The following is a 17,600-nucleotide window of genomic DNA, read 5'->3' as shown; positions in this document are numbered from 1 at the left end:
TGGCCCTCATCACTTCTAACTTACATTATTGCAACAGCTTCCTAATTGGTCTCCCCACCTTAATACTCCAGCCAATCTTCTAGCCAAAGGGAAAAATTTTTTTAGCACAAATCTATGAGACTCTCCTACTCTAGCAATTCCAATGGCTCCCTATTGCCTCAAGGATAAGATGTCAACTCTGTTTAGTTTTGTTTTTACTTTTTTTTTAAACCCTTAACTTCTGTGTATTGGCTCCAAGGCAGAAGAGTGGTAAGGGTGGGCAATGGGGGTCAAGTGACTTGCCCAGGGTCACACAACTGGGAAGTGTCTGAGGCCAGATTTGAACCTAGGACCTCCCGTCTCTAGGCCTGACTCTCAATCCACTGAGCTATCCAGCTGCCCCTCTGTTTAGTTTTTAAAGCCCTATACAACCCTGACCCCACCTACCCTCTCTCCTGAATGGGGATCCAGTCAAACTGGCCTTTTCTTCTGTTCTTCCCACACAACGCTGCATCTCTTTGCCTTTGCTCTGGCTATTAACCTCAAATTCCTCATCTCCACTTTAGAGTCTCCTCTTTCTTCAAGATATAGCTCAAGTACCATCTTTTCCTGATCTGTCTCATCTGCCAGTACCATGCCTTTTAAACTACTTTGTTTTCTGGTTTTTTTTTTTACCCTTACCTTTTGTCTTAGAATCACTACTATTTTCTCCCCTATGCCTATGGGTTGAAGCTTTCTTAACTACTATAAAAGGACATACAAAGTAAATAAGTGAATAAATACAAAGTTAAAGACAAGGTGGTTAGGTGGCTCAGTGGATGGAGAGCCAGGTTCAGAGATCTAAGGTCTTGGGTTCGGGTTCAAATCTGGCCTCAGACACCTCCTAGCTGTGATCCTGGACTAGTTACTTGGCCCCCATTGCCTAGCCTTTACCACCACTCTTCTGCCATGGAACCAATACATAGTATTGATTCTAAGACAGAAGGTAAGGGTAAAAAAAAAGAGAGAGAGAATCACTACTATATACTGGCTCTAAAGCAGATGAGTGGTGGTAAAGGGCTAGGTAATGGAAGTTAAGGAATTTTCCCCAGGATCACATAGCTAGGAAGTGTCTGACGCTCAGATTTGAACCCAGGACCTCTCTAGGCCTGGCTCTCAATTAACTGAGCCAGGTAGCCACCTTGTTTTTAATTTTGTATTTATTCGCTTATTTACTCTGTATGTCCTTTTACATTGGTTAAGAAAGCTTCAGCCCATAGCCACAGGGGAGAAAATAGGTCAAAGGATAAGAATGGAATAAAAGCCCTTCAAAAAAGTTTCTAAGGCAGTCTACACCCCTAAAGGGTTGCACGGACTGTATGACCCAGACAGAAGCGATCTGAAGCCAAAGAAAACCTGGAGCAGGAAGACATCTAAAAATAGAAAAGAAAAATGAAGTGAAGAAAGTGTTTATAGATCTTTTGCTGGTTGTGGCTTCAGGAGCAGCTGTTTTTCCTTGCTGGGATGGAAAGGGGCAGGGCAAGTCAGAGAAGAGGCAAACAAGCCGTCTCTTCAAGCCGCCCAGGCCAGGCAGGTTCTAGTTGTGGCCCCAGGCCCAGCAGAAGTGTGCCGATTCAACAGAGGCCCTTCCCTAAAGGGAGGCAGCAGACTTGGAGGCAAAGCCAGCCAGACTGAGGCTGTGGATGCAGCCTTTCTGGATACCACAAGTCACCTGTGGCATGGCAAGACCTTCAGGCAGAGACTGCTCTGCTTTGGGGGCAGATTTTACTGCCATGGTTTGATTCTAGGCAGTGGCGCTGGCTTCTGTTCCTTCAGGCTACTGATCTCATTTTTGTTCTCCAGGGATTCCCTGACCTTCTACGTTGTCCTCCTTTAAGACTCTCGGAGGGCATACCATCCTGTGACAGGGAGCGAAAGCAAAATGAAAGGTGGATTTGCAGAGAGGCAGCAGGGAGAGGGGCTGCCACATGCTATGTTGGCTGCTGTGGTTACAAGGAGGAATTCCTAAGAATGTCAGGCCCAATGGGGAGCCGAGAGCAAAGGTAGCCTTCTAGGTGGCCTGGCATTTATATTCTCCAAGGGGCAAGCCCAAAGGGAATGGTTCCTGTTCTAGAAAACAATGGGTAAGGAGTCAATGGGATGTTCATCCCTTGTGAGAGAGCATACTGCTAGGAATATAAGCCACTGTTATTGACAGCAAGAAAAAGACCATAAATATCAAAATACTAAACGTAGTGTTGCTTATGGCAACAAAAAGTAGAAACAACTATTGGGGAAAGTTAAAGAATTAAAGTATAAAATGTAAGAGGAGTGGTACTACATGGTAAGGAACGATAAATATGAAAAATTCAGAGAAACATAGGCTTGAAGTGATACAGTGAAGAAAGTGGAGCCAAAAGAACAATATACAAGAGTATACACAATATACGTAAAGTCAGCATAAGAGAGGCAACAAAATTCTGCTAAAATACAGAGTTCAGCATTCACACCACATTATCCCAACTAAAAGTCAAAGGTCCTTTTTATTAATAAGCAAAAGACTGTTTCAGGATAGTTTGGGTGTTGGTTTGTGTCTGTTGTATCAAAGCAAAAGGTATCTAGTTTTTTAACCCTTCCCCTCTGTCTTAGCATCTGTATTGTGTATTGGCTTCAAGGCAGAAGAGCAGTAAGGGCTATCTTATATATATATATTATTATATATATATACAATGGGGGTTAAGTGATTTGGCCAGAGTCACATAGCTAGGAAGTTTGAGGTCATATTTGAACCCAGGACCTCTTGTCTCTAGGCCTCAATCCACTGAGCCACCCAGATGTACCCCCCACACACCCCCATATCTAGTTTTTAAAAGAAATATACTAGCACAACATTGAAGTTATAATGATCAAGGCTGGCCCCCTGCTTTGCAAAGATGGGTGGTCTTGGGGTCAAAACATTGCTTATGTTAAACTTTTCAATGTGTAGTTTTGCTGAAATTTCTTTTTCTCTTTATTCTTTGTTTTAAGGGATGGCAGTCTGGAAGGGGAGGGGAGAAGAAAACATTGGAGAATGTAGGTAATGTAAAAACAAGATATCAATAAAAATATAATTTAAAAAATATTCACATCAAAAAAAGAGATGGTTCAAAGATATACATCTGAAATAGACTCCTAGAAAAGATAAGTCAAGAATTTTTACAGATTCAACCAGAAAACCTACAGGAAGTTATGGTTTATGGCTGAAGCTAGGATCGTGGGCCTGAAGAGATGGAAAGGAGCTTGCACATCATCTAGTTTTCATTCTCTCATTTTATAGGAGAGGAAATTGAGACCCAGAAAGATCAAGTGTCTTGTCCACTATCATACAGATAACATAATGCATCAGGAGCTCTAGATGTCATCTCCAAGATCGATTCTCTTGTTCACAAGATGATTTCCATTTCCTAATAGGCCAAGACATTATAAGCTTTCTTCTATTTGTGGTACTTTTTAAATTATTATTATTATTATTAAAACAGTGTTTTACACTATACCAGCTACTTGGCCCAAGATGGTTGCTGGAGGCCGAGCAGAAGAGGAGCTCTCAAAGTCGATACTTCCCAAATGTAAACCCACAATTCAGGAAAAAGACCAGGATTGAAAAGTAAGAAAAACCACAATGTAACTCTTTATTACCCCAACACTTTATCAAAAGCTTCGGAATTTAAGAACCATTAAAATATAGGCCCCCTTCCCAACACTGGGCATGACAAAGAGTAATCATATCGTTGATCTTCTGGACAGACTCACAACGGTAGTATTTTTTAACCAAACTAAGGTCCCTGTAAGACTGTCATATCCTACTATTTTCCAACCAAGTAGATATAGGTCTGCTTAGGCATATGGATGTCGGTGACATTTATTCCTTTTTACAACAGTTGGTTTTCCTTATGATTAAATCAGTTTGTAAAAAAACCCTATTAAGCATCACTGACCCCAAAAGGGATCAGCTTTTCTTGTCCAGGGGACATAAATATCTTTCTGTTTCTCTCCATGAAAGGGATGGAATGTTTTCAAGATGAACACATGGACTCCCATTGCCGGAATATTCGGAACACTTTCCTTGATTTCTCAGACAGATTCTATGGGATAAAAAGATAAATACTACAGATTAGTTCCTTCCATAGGACAAAGAATGATACAGCCAGTGAATTTCTTCTATAAATAAGCTGTACTGTACCCAAGACTGAGTAAGGTAAATATTTATATTCAATATTTAGTAATTGTTGGGGCTTAAAAGTAGAAGGGAGGATGGAGAGGGTGGAGAACGCCAGGTGAAAATCAGAAAGCCTGGGCCGCTGAACTCTACTGCAGTCTCACTGAAACTGAGGCTACTCACGTTCTCAGGGAATCGTGCTCATCTACGTCTATGTGTGCCTTTTCTGTCAGCTGCAAAGGTGACCCAGTAATCTGCCACTGGTAAAGCATACACTTGGGCTGTTTTTCTAGTAGTTGTGACAGACGAATAGTGAGCAAGTCCTCCTCGAGGACAAGGACATGGGATTATTATAAAGCGTGTGACTAAGGTTAGCGCCATATAATCTGTCGCCAGGGAGTAAAGTGAACTGGCCTTTGGTAGAGTCAAACCTGTGACTGTGTCCTTACCAGCATCATGTTTTGACCAGCAGAGTTCATAATAGGAAGAATCCCATTGTTTGTGGATCACATCAACAAAACAGTGTGGAATTTCCAGAAACAGTGTTAAAGGGAGACAAAACAATGCCACTAAAAATTACCCTGTCAGTGAATCAGACTTGGCTTTTCCTACACTTGAGAATCACACCTGAGACTTGAGAAGGGCCTCAAAAGTCGTCTAGTCCAAAACCTACCTGAAAGAAAGCCCTCTACAACATTCCCAACAAATGGTCATCCAGAAAAATTAAGAAAAACACCTGGGGAAGCTAGGTGGTTTGGTGGACAGAGTACCAGGCCTGGAGTCAGGAGATCCTGGGTTCAAATCTGACCTCAGATACTTCCTAGCTGTGTGACCCTGGTCAAGTCACTTAACCCTGATTGTCTAGCCCTTATTGCTCTTTTGTCTTTGATCTGATTCTAAGACAGAAGGTAGGGTTTAAAACCAGCCAACCAACCAACCACTTATATTTCATATCGTGGTGTCTTTAAGAAGAATATAAGCAGTGTGCAGTATCTGACAAGCTACAGACCCTGAAGATCAACTTAAATCAATGTGTAAAATAAGACTTTAGGCTATCCATAATAATGAGTCCAATAGATGCTTGCCAGAAAGACAGTCACCAGTACTAGAAACCAGCTGCTAGTAAGAACACAGACTAAAACTATGGAATGCGGAAGGGGGTGGGGGGTGGGGGGGGAGAAGGGCAGACAGTACGATGAACAATGGAATTGGAGAAAGAACACTTGTGTCCAAATCCTGGCTCTGCCACTTGCCACTTGTGGCAAGTGGTACCACAGGCAGACTACTAAGCTCTTTAGGCTTCACTTTCTTCATCTGTAAGATGAATCTCTAGCTCCTTCCCAACTCTAAATCTTACAATCCTTTAAAAATAAAACCACAGGGAGCAGCTGAGTAGCTCAGTGGATTGAGAGCCAGGCCTAGAGACAGGAGGTCCTAGGTTCAAATCTGGCCTCAGACACTTCCCAGCTGTGTGACCCTGGGCAAGTCACTTGACCCCCATTGCCCACCCTTACCACTCTTCTGCCTTGGAGCCAATGCACAGTAATGACTCCAAGATGGAAGGTAAGGGTTTAAAAAAAAAATAAATAAAATAAAACCACAGTCCTACTACAGGAGAGAAGGTGGCCGATGATTCTGTCAGCCTTCTCCAGGTGACCAGGGAGACCCGACCTCTGTCGGGGCAGACCCTTTGGTGAGAGGAATAAGCCCCTCCAAGGCAGTTCATTCCTCTCCTGACTAGCTATCACTTTTGGGACATTTCCCACATCTGCAATTTAAGCCTACTTTTCTGCAGATGACACTCGTGGCAAGTCCAGTTCCAATCATGAAATAATTTTCTTCTATTATGTAGGGTAAACAAGAGGGTTGCTTTAATAAAAATGTCCAACAGAATCCTTCACTGAAAAAGCACATGAGGGCATCTAGGTAGCTCAATGGATAGAGAGCCAAGCCTAGAGACAGGAGGTCTTGGGTTCAAATCTGGCCTTGGATATTTCCTACCTGTGTGACCCTGGACAAGTTGCTTTACCCCAGCCTAGCCCTTACTGCTCTTCTGCTTTGGAAGTGATGCTTACTATCAATTCTAAAATAAAGAAGGTAGGGGTTTAAAAAAAAAAAAGGAAGAAAATGCAAGTTGTTTTTCCTGATGATAAGAAAACAGACAATGGTACAAAGGAAGAATACTTAACTTTATTTCTGACTTGACATGTGGAACAAATATTTAAGACCTTCAAACTAAGAGTAGACAGATGGCCATATTTTTGTAAAAAAAAAAATATTTTTTTCTGGAGAAAAGCCAAATAATTCAGTTTCAATCTAAAGGAGCATTATTCTTAAAATTATTTAGAACTCAGGCCTTTGGTATCATCTCCTCTCTCCTCATGCCTATAACCCTGCAATAAATTCTGGTTTGGAGTGTTAAGTGACTGTTTTGTTTCCCTATAACACTTCCTGGAAATATTACCTGCTTGAATTATTTTGCCCTTTCTTCAGAGACAGATCTTTGTAAGAAGGTGAGAAACTACTTGCTTCAAGCTTTATAATAATCTACTTTGTAGAAAACTGACGAATGAGCTGGAACTAGGAGAAACCAGGACTCCTAAATGCCATTATACTAAATTCTCAAATTCTCAATTTTTATATGTACAAAGAGTGTTTGCATTTTGAGGGTTTCTCCCCCTCCCCCACAAGTTTTGATGGACTTGCACTCAATTATTCACACTTGTTTCCTGGGGATCAGAGTACAATCTGTGACCACAGAACAGGGAGAAGTGAACCGTCCCATATGAGGAACGAACTCATGACCTTGACATCATAGCACAGAGCTCAAAACAACGAAGCTGATCTGCCAGGGTCTCAATTGCAAGTGATGACAGCAAATAATGGAAGGAGCAGCTGTTCTGCAACACAGGGCCAGAGCAGCTGGATGCTCATCTGTTTCTATACTTCTTTTCAAACCCCTAGCAATTCCAGTTGGGAACTCAGAGAATTAACTGGAAGCTGATGGATGACTGACCCCTCAGGAGATGGCAGAGATTCGGTCAGTTTCCTCTCTCTCTGGGATGAAACTAGACCCGGAGCGGCTCGGCCGGAGAAAGCTCCAGACCCACAGGGGCTATTTATAGGCCCCGGCTCTGCCATCCTCATCCCATATATGCACATGCACACACAGAGAAGAACCACGTTTCTCACCGTTGAGTCTGAATCGCCTGACAGGTTAGACTGTTGGTGGGTCAGGAGGATGTGGAGCACTGCCTTCCAGCCTGGCTCTGCTGCCCTGCAAATATCTAACTCATTCTCATTCTCCTCTTTGGCTTCTTTCATCTGTGTGCTATTGACCCAGGGGCACCAGTCTCGGTGCTGGGAAACAGGGTCAAAAATGCTTCTGGCAGATGTGTCCTAGCAGAGAGAAAAAAAGAAATTGTATCAGAGACATGGAGTGCCACATCAATGAAAGAGGCATTACTAATGTGGCAGCAGAGGGTGGCAGCTGTCAGTACTCAAACCCCAAGTCACCTATCTGCCTCAACATAGTCTTCCCTTTTGTTTCCTCACATTTTGCCAGGACCTCCTTCCTCTTCCCTCTCTTCCCTATCTCCCAATCTTTACACAGATATAACCAGGTCTATTTATCACCTAACCTTTTCTCTCCTCTCCTTTCAACTTACTTAGTTTTGACACATATGGCCAAAATATTTGATGCCTCCCTTCCAACTGAGCTTCCAAATTAGTTCCTTCCTTGAAACCTTCTCCAAAATCCATCCTAACTTACTATTTTACTTATTTATACTATTTATGTTCAGTCCTTAAGTCCAGTGAATGAATTCAAGTTTAATTCTAAGTGCTGCATAGGACCTCCAGCAACTTATATTTTATGACTGAAAAATAATCCTGATGAACCTACTGAACTACTAGAAGAACAGAGTCGTGCCCGCTTGGCTCGCCGGTGAGGACTAGATGGAACCTCCAACCCAGTGCTATCTCCTTGCCCCATACTGCGGGTCACTGGGCGGCTTCTGGTGGTGGGGCTAGCAGCCTCTGGCTCCGGACGATCAATAGGACTGGAGCAGTCCCAACTCCGTGTTCTGGAGATGACGAGACCTGGACTCTTTTCAGACTAAAAGGAGAACAGGAAGAAAACATTTTCAAACACAATAAAGCAGGCAAGGGTTCTTGTTTTTTAAAAACATATTTTGATACTCTTTTAATATAATTGGTTTCCTTTGTAATATTGTATATTTTCCATTTTATGCTTTTAAAAACATTATCCTGAAAAGGGGCCCTTTGGTTTCACCAGACTGAGAGATCCATGACCCAAAAAAGAATCAGATCCCCTGGGGGGGATGGTTCATCTTCCCAAAAGAAATGGAGTCAGGGTCCTTACTACCTAGATAACATTCCTTCTCCTTTGCCTTCTGGAATTTCTTTCAGCAGTATGTTGGAACAACAGGGTTTTTCAAAGAACATTAGATTTGCAAAACAAAATTATGAATTTGGCTTCTTTGAAGTAATGACAGATAAGAATCCCAAATGGCATTCTGAGGTGAAGCCCACCCATTTCAGGAGACCCCAAAACTCTCTGATATCAACAAGACTCAATCCTTTGGCTGATCCCTTAACATCAGGGCTAACAAAACAATAAAAGTTCATACTTGTTCAGAGCTTGGGGAAAATGTGGCATCCTGGCTGCGTGTCATCATTCTCCGTGGAGACACTAAAGCCAAAGGAAAGCGCTCCGATCGCCCATCAGAGACAGCAATGGGGGTGCTCATCAGGCCAAAGGAAACATCCAGATCACCCAAGGCAGACTCAATCTGCTGGAAGCTCCAGAGCCCCACTTTTCTCAAACAATGTGAACATGCGATTAGAGAAAGTTGCACAGGCTCCATGGAAGAACTGAACATAGGAAAATGGAAAGAAAATTGTATGAAATCCACTAAATGGTGGGGAGGTGGATCTAATTTAAATTTTTTTTTTACCAAAACCCAATAAAAATGTCTAGAATGGTTGAGAATTGAGTTTTCTTTGTTCACTTTGCAGAGTTTTCAGAAAGGATAATCCTTACTATGCCTAACCCCAAGACCTTAAGATCATACATTTTCAATAGTAATATCCAGAGATATCTGGGTAATCTTTATAGCTGATGTAAGGATTCCTACCACCTAAAGGTGCAGCCTTAAGGAAAAAAGATATAAGACTAGAAAAAGTGCAGGAAAAACATGAGGAATAATCTGAAGGAAAAGAAGAATCTAGCATTCTTCTTCTAGATCTAGAGCATGCACAGAAGAGTTGGTGCTATTGATAGGGTAAGGACTACTGAATGCTGAGCACAAAAGAAGTTATTTGGAAATGAGGGCCCCTCAAAATTTTGCCAGATGATACAAGGGATCTCTGAAACAAGTTTGGGAACTAAGACTGTATTCTATTTTCAAGGAGATCTTCCAATTTACATATTCCTCTAGCCCCTCAAAAAACCCTTTTTTTTCAAATTAAAAGCATTCCTTAAAACCTTGGAGTCAAAAGACAATATGTTTTAAATAAGTTAAAACTGGATCTGACAATCTCCCTATCTCTGAGGGAGTTTGTGCCAAGCTGAGCAGCTGGAACAGAAACATCAACCCAGGAGCCCAGAGCACTCCAGCTGGCGTTTTCTGTAGTTGTTTTATCAATTAAACTGATTTTGTTCCTTACTAAGATTAGACAAGGGACTCCAATGAACGTTGCATTTGTGGGCACACAAATTCCCAGCTGGCTACTATGTCTGCAACAGTCAGAAGCAGCAAGATTAAAGTGTACAAGCCGAACCTTGGGGTCCTCATTCTGGTCTTGCTCCTGAATTTTGCTCTTCTACTTGGGCTCTCCATGCTTCAGTTTTTAGATTGATAGCACCTTCTTCTTTATTTTGTTCACAAGCAACACTACAGAATTGTGTTTGGCACTAGACAAACTATTCTGAAATGGAAGCTAGGTGCTATATTAGATAAAGAGTATGGAACTTGCAGTCAGGAAAAGCAGAGTTCAAAACCTGCTGCAAACACTAGCTGGGTCACCCTGGGCAATTCACTTAAGCTTCTATCAGCCACAGTTTCCTCATCTGTAAAATGGGAATAATGAATCTACCTCATATGATTGTTATGAGAATCAAATAAGTTAATGTTTTTAGAGCTTTCTGCAAACCCTAAAGGGCTATATAAACATCACCTATTTTCTTATCTTATACATAAAAGAAATAGGATCAATTTGTTGAGTCAAATTGAACTTGGTCCCAAGCTGCTTTTCCATGTTTCTGATTTTTTTCCTCTGATGTTACCTGAACAATCTCAAATACAGCATTGACTGAATTTATCTCAGTGAAGCAATTCCTGAGAGTATAAAACAGAGCAATTTACAAAAAATGTTACTAGGCTACTTGAAATCTTTCCTATCCCCCATAATCTGGGGCAGCCTCTCTTCTGTGCTGCTTTCTTTGGGTTTTTGTGGCATTGATCACTTTTTACATTACAAGATAATTAGGTTCATGTTGTCTCCCATCCTGGCTATGGGTCCTTTAGTACAGGAGGCATGGCTTTTTTATCTCTGTATTCTCCACAGTACACAGTGTAGCATGCCTCATAGCTCCTAATGACTCAATAGATACTTCACCAATTCACCCTGTAGTCAGCCTGTATTGTTTCGCTCAATAATCAGATTATTCTAGAACAATGTTCTAAGAAATACAACCTTGTGAGTATAGAGTAGATCACCCAATAGGCTCAGTGAGCTCCCCACCATTGAAAATATTCAGATTGAAGCAGATGACCACTAGTTGGAGATATCTTGAAGAGGAGTATCCACTGGCTAAGCTGCTAGATTAGATGGCCTCTATGGACCTTTCTAACTCCAGTTTTCTTCTAATAAGGAATATCACTCCCCAGATCACTGACTCTCAAAATGAGCAATGTGTGTTTGTGTGTTACGACTCCTAACCCTAGTTAGAGCTGACCCACTAACCTACAAGACCAGCCACAGAGAGCCAGAATACAGGCAGTGACATGGATTTGGATGTCTGAGCCCAATTTGGCCGGAGTTTTCTCCCCATCAGTTCCTTTCTCCCCATCAGTTCCTTTCTCCCCATTAGTTCCTTTCTCCCCATCAGTTCGGCGCTCAAGCTCATCTTCAATCAGGTGTAAAAGAAGGCTGATCTTGTCCTCAGTCAGACACTACAAAGGAAACAAAGTTAAAAAAAAAAAACAAAAAAACTGAAGCTAAGACAATCTGTAAGGAGATAGTCTTTCAAGTTGCTTATGGCATTACTAATGAACAACACGATAGCATAATTACAATGAGCAAAATTGGCCTAAGAAATGAGCCAAAAAAAAAAAAGTACCAAATTCCCTTTCTTTCAGAAGTGGGAGACCATGGGGTAGAACACTGCATATATAATCTGATACAATTTATGTGTAGTTGGTTTAACTGAACTTTTCTTTTTAAAATCTCTGTTACAAGGGATGGTTCAGAAGTAGGGAAACATTTAAAAATTAAAATTATGTAAAAACAAAAGACAATATCAATGAGATTTTAAAACAATGCTATGAAAAAAATATATTTTCCCTCCAGTATTTATAACTTTCATCACTAACTATAGGCTTTTCTCTGAAACCTATAAAACCTCAATGTCAAATATTGATAATTGGGCATGTCCTAGAACAGGCACCAGGTTTGGTTTTTGCCATAAGAACAAACTGCTATATACTAAATTGTTATGAATAATAAAGAACATCTCCCCTGCTAGGCATAGGAGGACATTCCTAATCCATATCAACTACAGAGGTTAACAGTTTGTTGTATCAGGGGAGACTGATCAGGAGTTACTCACACAGCATCACCAGAATGATCAGCTGGAATAGAAGTACACAGCCACAAAATGATCTAAAAGGAGCCAAAATATTTCCAGATTTCCTTTAGAGAAGTAGGAAACGGATTATTCTAAACCACTCCATATATGGCAAGTGAGCTAAAAAGGCAATGTGATTTAGAGGACAGCACACTAGATTTCAACTCAGAAGACCTGGGTTCAAGTCTTGGCTCAGACTAGAAAGTCTCCCCCCCCCAAATCTCACTTTCATCATCTGTGAAATAGGGATAATACTCTGCACTACCTATCTCACAGGCTTATGAGGAAAGAACTGTCTAAATTACAGTCCTATAGAACAAGAAATTAACAAGTGCCAAGTAGTTTTAGTTTGAAATCAAGAAATGACTAAATTATTTTATTTAATATGAAACGTACTGATAGTTCAAAATTGGGACTAATGTATTAAATGTCTGAAGAGCCTATTACAGATTCCATTTGAAAAACCAGCTCCTTGACTCGCCACAAAGAGGTGGACTGATCTTTTCTGTGACAACATGAAATGTCTCTTCTTCTACTTAAAGAACGCTGGTTCCCAAAATGACCAGCTCCAGAGGTCTGATGCCGAAGCATGCTATCTACCTCCTGACAGAGTCCACACATTTAGGGTGCAGACTGAGAAATAATTTTTTTGGTCTTGATCACTGAGAGAATTTGTCTGACTAGACCATGCATATTTGTTACAAGAGTTTTGTTTTTCTTTTTCTTTTCCAGTGGTAAGTGTAGGAGGGAGGGGAGAGAAATGGTGGTGAAGGGAGGGAAAAGATATTTGTTCACTGAAATACATTAAATAAAATAAAAAAGAAAACCCAAAGCAATATGCATTCTATACCAAAGATTGTGATAACTGGGTCCAATGTATGATAGGATAGGTAAGAAAAATTTACCATATTTTTCAAGTCATCAGGTTTCAGTGAAGGCAGCTGGAGGTCCAGGTGACAGAGGCTTTGAAAACGATCTATGAAGTCATTAAGAAGGGCAACAGGCTCATCCACTAGTAAAACTCCAAAGCGATCTTTGGGAAGAAAACATTTGAAGTGTTGGCTTTTCCTGTATTTATGTTTTTTCTTTCCTCACTCTTCCCTCCACCCCTAAGGTTTCTTTATCCTTTTATGTCTGAGGTCTTCAGTGAACCATTTCTGTTTGTTCCCTCTCATTAACCTGAGCCACAATTTACAAGTCAGAAAAGTGGAAAAAGATTAATAATAAAAGCTAACATTTATATAGTGCCTTTTATATGCTAGGTACTACGCTAAGCACTTTATAAACATTATCCCATTTGATCCTTCCAACAACCCTGGGAGGAAGGTGCTGTTATTATTTCCATTTTACAGTTGAGGAAATTCAGGCAGACAGAGGTTAAATGACTAGCCCAGGGTCACCCAGCTAGTATCTGAGACTGGCTTTAATCTCGGCAGGCCCAGTGCTCTAATTATTGCAGCACCTAGCTGTGTGCTTCCACAACCAACAATGTTGTATGTACTTCCTCAGACCTTCCTGAAGATATTTGTTTCCTTGGGCAGATGAATCTTTTCAATACTGACAGCCTATTTCCTGGGCAGTAGTCAAAGTTAAAAGTGAATGGGCCCAAACGGTGTCTATTATAGCATTGGAGTTCCACATATTTAATACCATGGGCAATTTCATGGCCTCCAGAGGTTACATTTTCAAGAAATGGAAAAATCAGTGAAGAAAGCCTGGCTGAGAGAGCTGTTGAAATCACTTAATTCATCAACAGCTGCTCCTTTCAGTGTCTAAATGAGGTTTTCCAGGACATCTAAAATTTATACCAAATCTTCACAGCTAGCACATTCTTGAGCCCTACATGCACTTTTTTTCACATGACATCTGGAACACAACTGGACTGGTGGGAGGTAAGGAAGGAAGTACACAGTTTAAATGGCAAAAATGAGAATAATAACAAAACTGTGAATGGAGATGATCCACAGACCAATATGTGAAAAACACCTGAGTACTCACTAATGTAGAGACATGTTCCTGACTGGGAAACTAGACTAGCAAATAGTACCAATAGGCAATGACTGGAGAAAGAACCAGAGGCTCTGCCAGCAGCTGGCTTTCAACTTCTTCACTACAGAATCTGCACACGTCCCAGCTCCTCATTGGTGTGCTTTCCCAAAGCTTTCTCTGGGCCCTTTTCTCCATTTTTTTCTACACCATTTCACTCAGGGACCTTACTGACATCTATGAATTCATCTCTGTGTGGATGGCTCCCACATTTCTATAGCCCAGTCTGGTTTCTCTCCTAAACTCAGCCCTTATCACCACATATCTATCAGGAATTTCAGATGTAAGCATAAGTCCTCTAAGTATCTCAGACTCAGTGTGTCCAAAGCAGAATTCATTATTCTCATTATCATCCCCACTAAACCCATTCTCTATTGCTGTTGTGGTCAACATCAGACTTCTAATCATCCAGGTTTCCAAACTTAGGGTCATCCTCAATTCCTCAGCTCATATAGCTAACCAGTTGCCAATTTTTGCTTTTCTGTTTCATCATCTTCTGTACATCACCTTTTATAAATGTACCCTTCTCTCCACTGACATGGCTACCACCCTAATTCAGGTCCTTTTCCTCTCTTCCCTCAACTCATTATGATCTCTCCAATCCAATCCACCCTAAACATGGACAGCATGATCTTCCTAAATTACAGATCTGACAAATCACAGCCATCCATGGCCTCTAAGACTGAATACAAACTCCCTTGTACATGGCACTTATAACTTCTTATCTTGACCCTATTACACCTTTCTAGTCTTATTACTTCCCTCCACAAACTCTTGAGTCTAGCCATATTGGCTTTATTGTTCTTCACATGACCTCCACCTCCTTTTACACCAGCTGCCTTCCAGGCCTTGCATTTACTCTTTTCCCCCCTTACCTTCTTGAACTCCTAGTGTCATACAGAACTCAATTCAAGGACTACCTTCTGCATCAGGTTTTTTCCTGGTTTCCCCAGCTACTAGGCCTCCACCCCCCACCCCTATTACCTTGGATTTGCTTTTTATGTAGTTTTATGTTCATGCTATTTCTCTTCCTTATCCTTCTTAAAATATAAACTCCTTGAGGGCAGAAATTGTACGTTTTTCCTTTGTATTCCCAGCATCTAGCATATAGTAGGCACTTAATAAAAATGTAGTGTTGTTAGAAACAGAAGAATCATTGTTACATGATAGATAAGAGTGGATTTTAGAGTCAAAAAGACCAGGGCTCAAGTTCAACCCAATGACAGAAACAGACTGTGTGACCCGAAGCTGGTTAATTTAACTTCTCTGTGCCTCAGCTAATTCTTTAAGATTTTAAGTTACAGTATGCTTATCTTACCTGTACTGGTAAAGGGAACTTGTTCACCAGAAGTTTCATTCACAAATGAAATCAGTGAACCAGACCTAACTTGGACAAACCCCACTACCCTATGCCCCCAAACCTCCATAAAACCACTCATATGTGTTGCTTAAAAATCCATTTAACCATTAAAGATATTTCTGCATTTAAACTGATTCATAAAACAAGGACTCGTGTCTATCAGTATGCTATGCAAAATATGCAGAAATACTGACTGGTCTTGGTGGGTTCCCCTGATCCCTTCTCTCAGAAGGTAACCAGAGGTAACCAGAGCAGCTGGGTAGCTCAGTGGATTGAGAGCCAGGCCTAGAGATGGGAGGCCCTAGGTTCAAATCTGACCTCAGACCCTTCCCAGCTGTGTGACCCTGGGCAAGTCACTTGACCCCCATTGCCTACCCTTACCACTCTTCTGCTTTGGAGCTAATACACAGTATTGACTCCAAGACAGAAGGTAAGGGTTTTAAAATTAAAAAAAAAAAAAAAAAAAAAGGTAACCAGAAAGTAATAGAACAGAATCCACACTGTCTTATCAATTTGAACAAGGAACAAAAACATCATTTGGAAACGGGGATGCAGAATTTGAAAATTCCAGAAAGAAGAAATAATTAAAAAGAGAAAGAGTTAAAATGATTGAGTTCCTTCCGGGATTTTTTTCTTGGTAAACAGAGTTAAATTACAACTGTTAAAAATACAACCCTAGTGATGACTCTGCACCTTAGAAATGAATTTTACTGGACTCTGAAACTGGAAACCATTTTGATAGAATATATCCCATTCTTGGAGAGTTAGGGAATGTAAAAACATGTAACCTTCTACAGAAGGGTTCTTGGGGGCAGCTGATAGTTTAGTGGATTGAGAGCCAGGCCTAAAGATGGGAAGTCCTAGGTTCAAATCTGGACCCAGATACTTCCTACTTGTGTGGCTCTGGGCAAGTCACTTAACCCCCTTTGCCTAGCCCTTACTGCTCTTCTGCATTGGAACCAATACACAGTATTGGTTCTAAAGTGGAAGGTAAGGGTTCTAAAAATATATATATATATGTATGTATATATATATACTTTTTTTTTTTTAAACCCTTAACTTTTGGTGTATTGTCTCATAGGTGGAAGAGTGGTAAGGGTGGGCAATGGGGGTCAAGTGACTTGCCCAGGGTCACACAGCTGGGAAGTGGCTGAGGCCGGATTTGAACCTAGGACCTCCTGTCTCTAGGCCTGACTCTCAATCCACTGAGCTACCCAGCTGCCTCCTATATATATACTTTTATATATATATAAAGAAGGGTTCTTTTAATTTACTGTTTAGTCCCCAAATTAATACCAGATTGGACTGAAGGCACTTAACAGAAAACCATTCAAATGCTCTTATTTTACAATTTTTTGTATTAACCATTTTCTTAAATTGCCAAAGCATTAGGAAGAAATAAATAAAGCAATTAACATTATATGTATTTTATGTATTTTGCCCATATTATGTTACCTCTACTTCTTTTTCTTCATTCTGCCTTTTTCCTTGTGTGTGTGTGTGTGTGTGTGTGTGTGTGAGAGAGAGAGAGAGAGAGAGAGAGAGAGAGAGAGAGAGAAAGAAAGAGAGAGAGAGAGAGAGAGAGAGAGAGAGAGAAAGAAAGAGAGAGAGAGAGAGAGAGAGAGAGCACGCACGTGTGGGAGTAGGGATTGTTTTGTTTTGTTTTGTTTTTAGCAATATTTAACTCCTATTTCCTCCTCCTAAATGAGACTCTTGGTCACTCTCCAACCTTTTTTTTCTCCCAATGCAGGGATCTAAATGTGCAGGCAGAACTGCCTGGCCATCCAGAAGCCTCCAAAGGAGGCTGAGCTCAAATGATTCTCCATCCATGCTTTTTATACAAAGTAATATTTAACAAGTCTTTTAGAAGGAAAAAGTGGTGACATTAGGAAGATGCTGAACCAAACTAAAGAATAGGTAGCTGGTCTCAGGAACAAATACCTGGGCATGGGCTGTCTGGCCAGAAACAGAATTTCTCATGAGCAGTACATAAGGCTTTCTTCAACTCAGCACATCTTTCATTATCTGAAATTAACATCAAGAGTAATGTATTTAAATGCATTACAAAAGTACAAGTAATACTTGTTAATATTCTAATTTACTTGTGGACTTTTAAGAATGCATCAAATGCTCAAGAGCCCTTAAGAGTATATATACAAGTAAAATGC

The 17,600-nt window shown here is 40.7% G+C and overlaps 1 protein-coding gene across 1 annotated transcript in view; it reads right to left on the bottom strand.

Annotated features, from left to right (window-relative positions):
- Window positions 1–3,611: 3,611 nt before the first annotated feature.
- The window catches only part of ZC3HC1 (zinc finger C3HC-type containing 1), a 30,317-nt gene continuing 16,328 nt past the window's right edge, over window positions 3,612–17,600 (bottom strand). Inside the window, exons 4-10 of the mRNA XM_044677256.1 lie at window positions 17,374–17,457; window positions 12,932–13,059; window positions 11,144–11,352; window positions 8,806–9,049; window positions 8,058–8,270; window positions 7,346–7,552; window positions 3,612–4,079 (exon numbers count right to left, since the gene is read on the bottom strand). Of these exons, the coding sequence (XP_044533191.1) occupies window positions 4,011–4,079; window positions 7,346–7,552; window positions 8,058–8,270; window positions 8,806–9,049; window positions 11,144–11,352; window positions 12,932–13,059; window positions 17,374–17,457 (1,154 nt within the window). The 3' untranslated portion in view covers window positions 3,612–4,010. The remainder of the gene's footprint in view (window positions 4,080–7,345; window positions 7,553–8,057; window positions 8,271–8,805; window positions 9,050–11,143; window positions 11,353–12,931; window positions 13,060–17,373; window positions 17,458–17,600) is intronic.

This window comes from Gracilinanus agilis, chromosome 5, assembly GCF_016433145.1.
Source record: "Gracilinanus agilis isolate LMUSP501 chromosome 5, AgileGrace, whole genome shotgun sequence".
In the NCBI taxonomy this organism is placed as follows: domain Eukaryota; kingdom Metazoa; phylum Chordata; class Mammalia; order Didelphimorphia; family Didelphidae; genus Gracilinanus; species Gracilinanus agilis.
The sequence above is the reverse complement of the archived record's forward strand: the minus strand, read 5'-3'. Positions and strand labels throughout refer to the sequence as shown.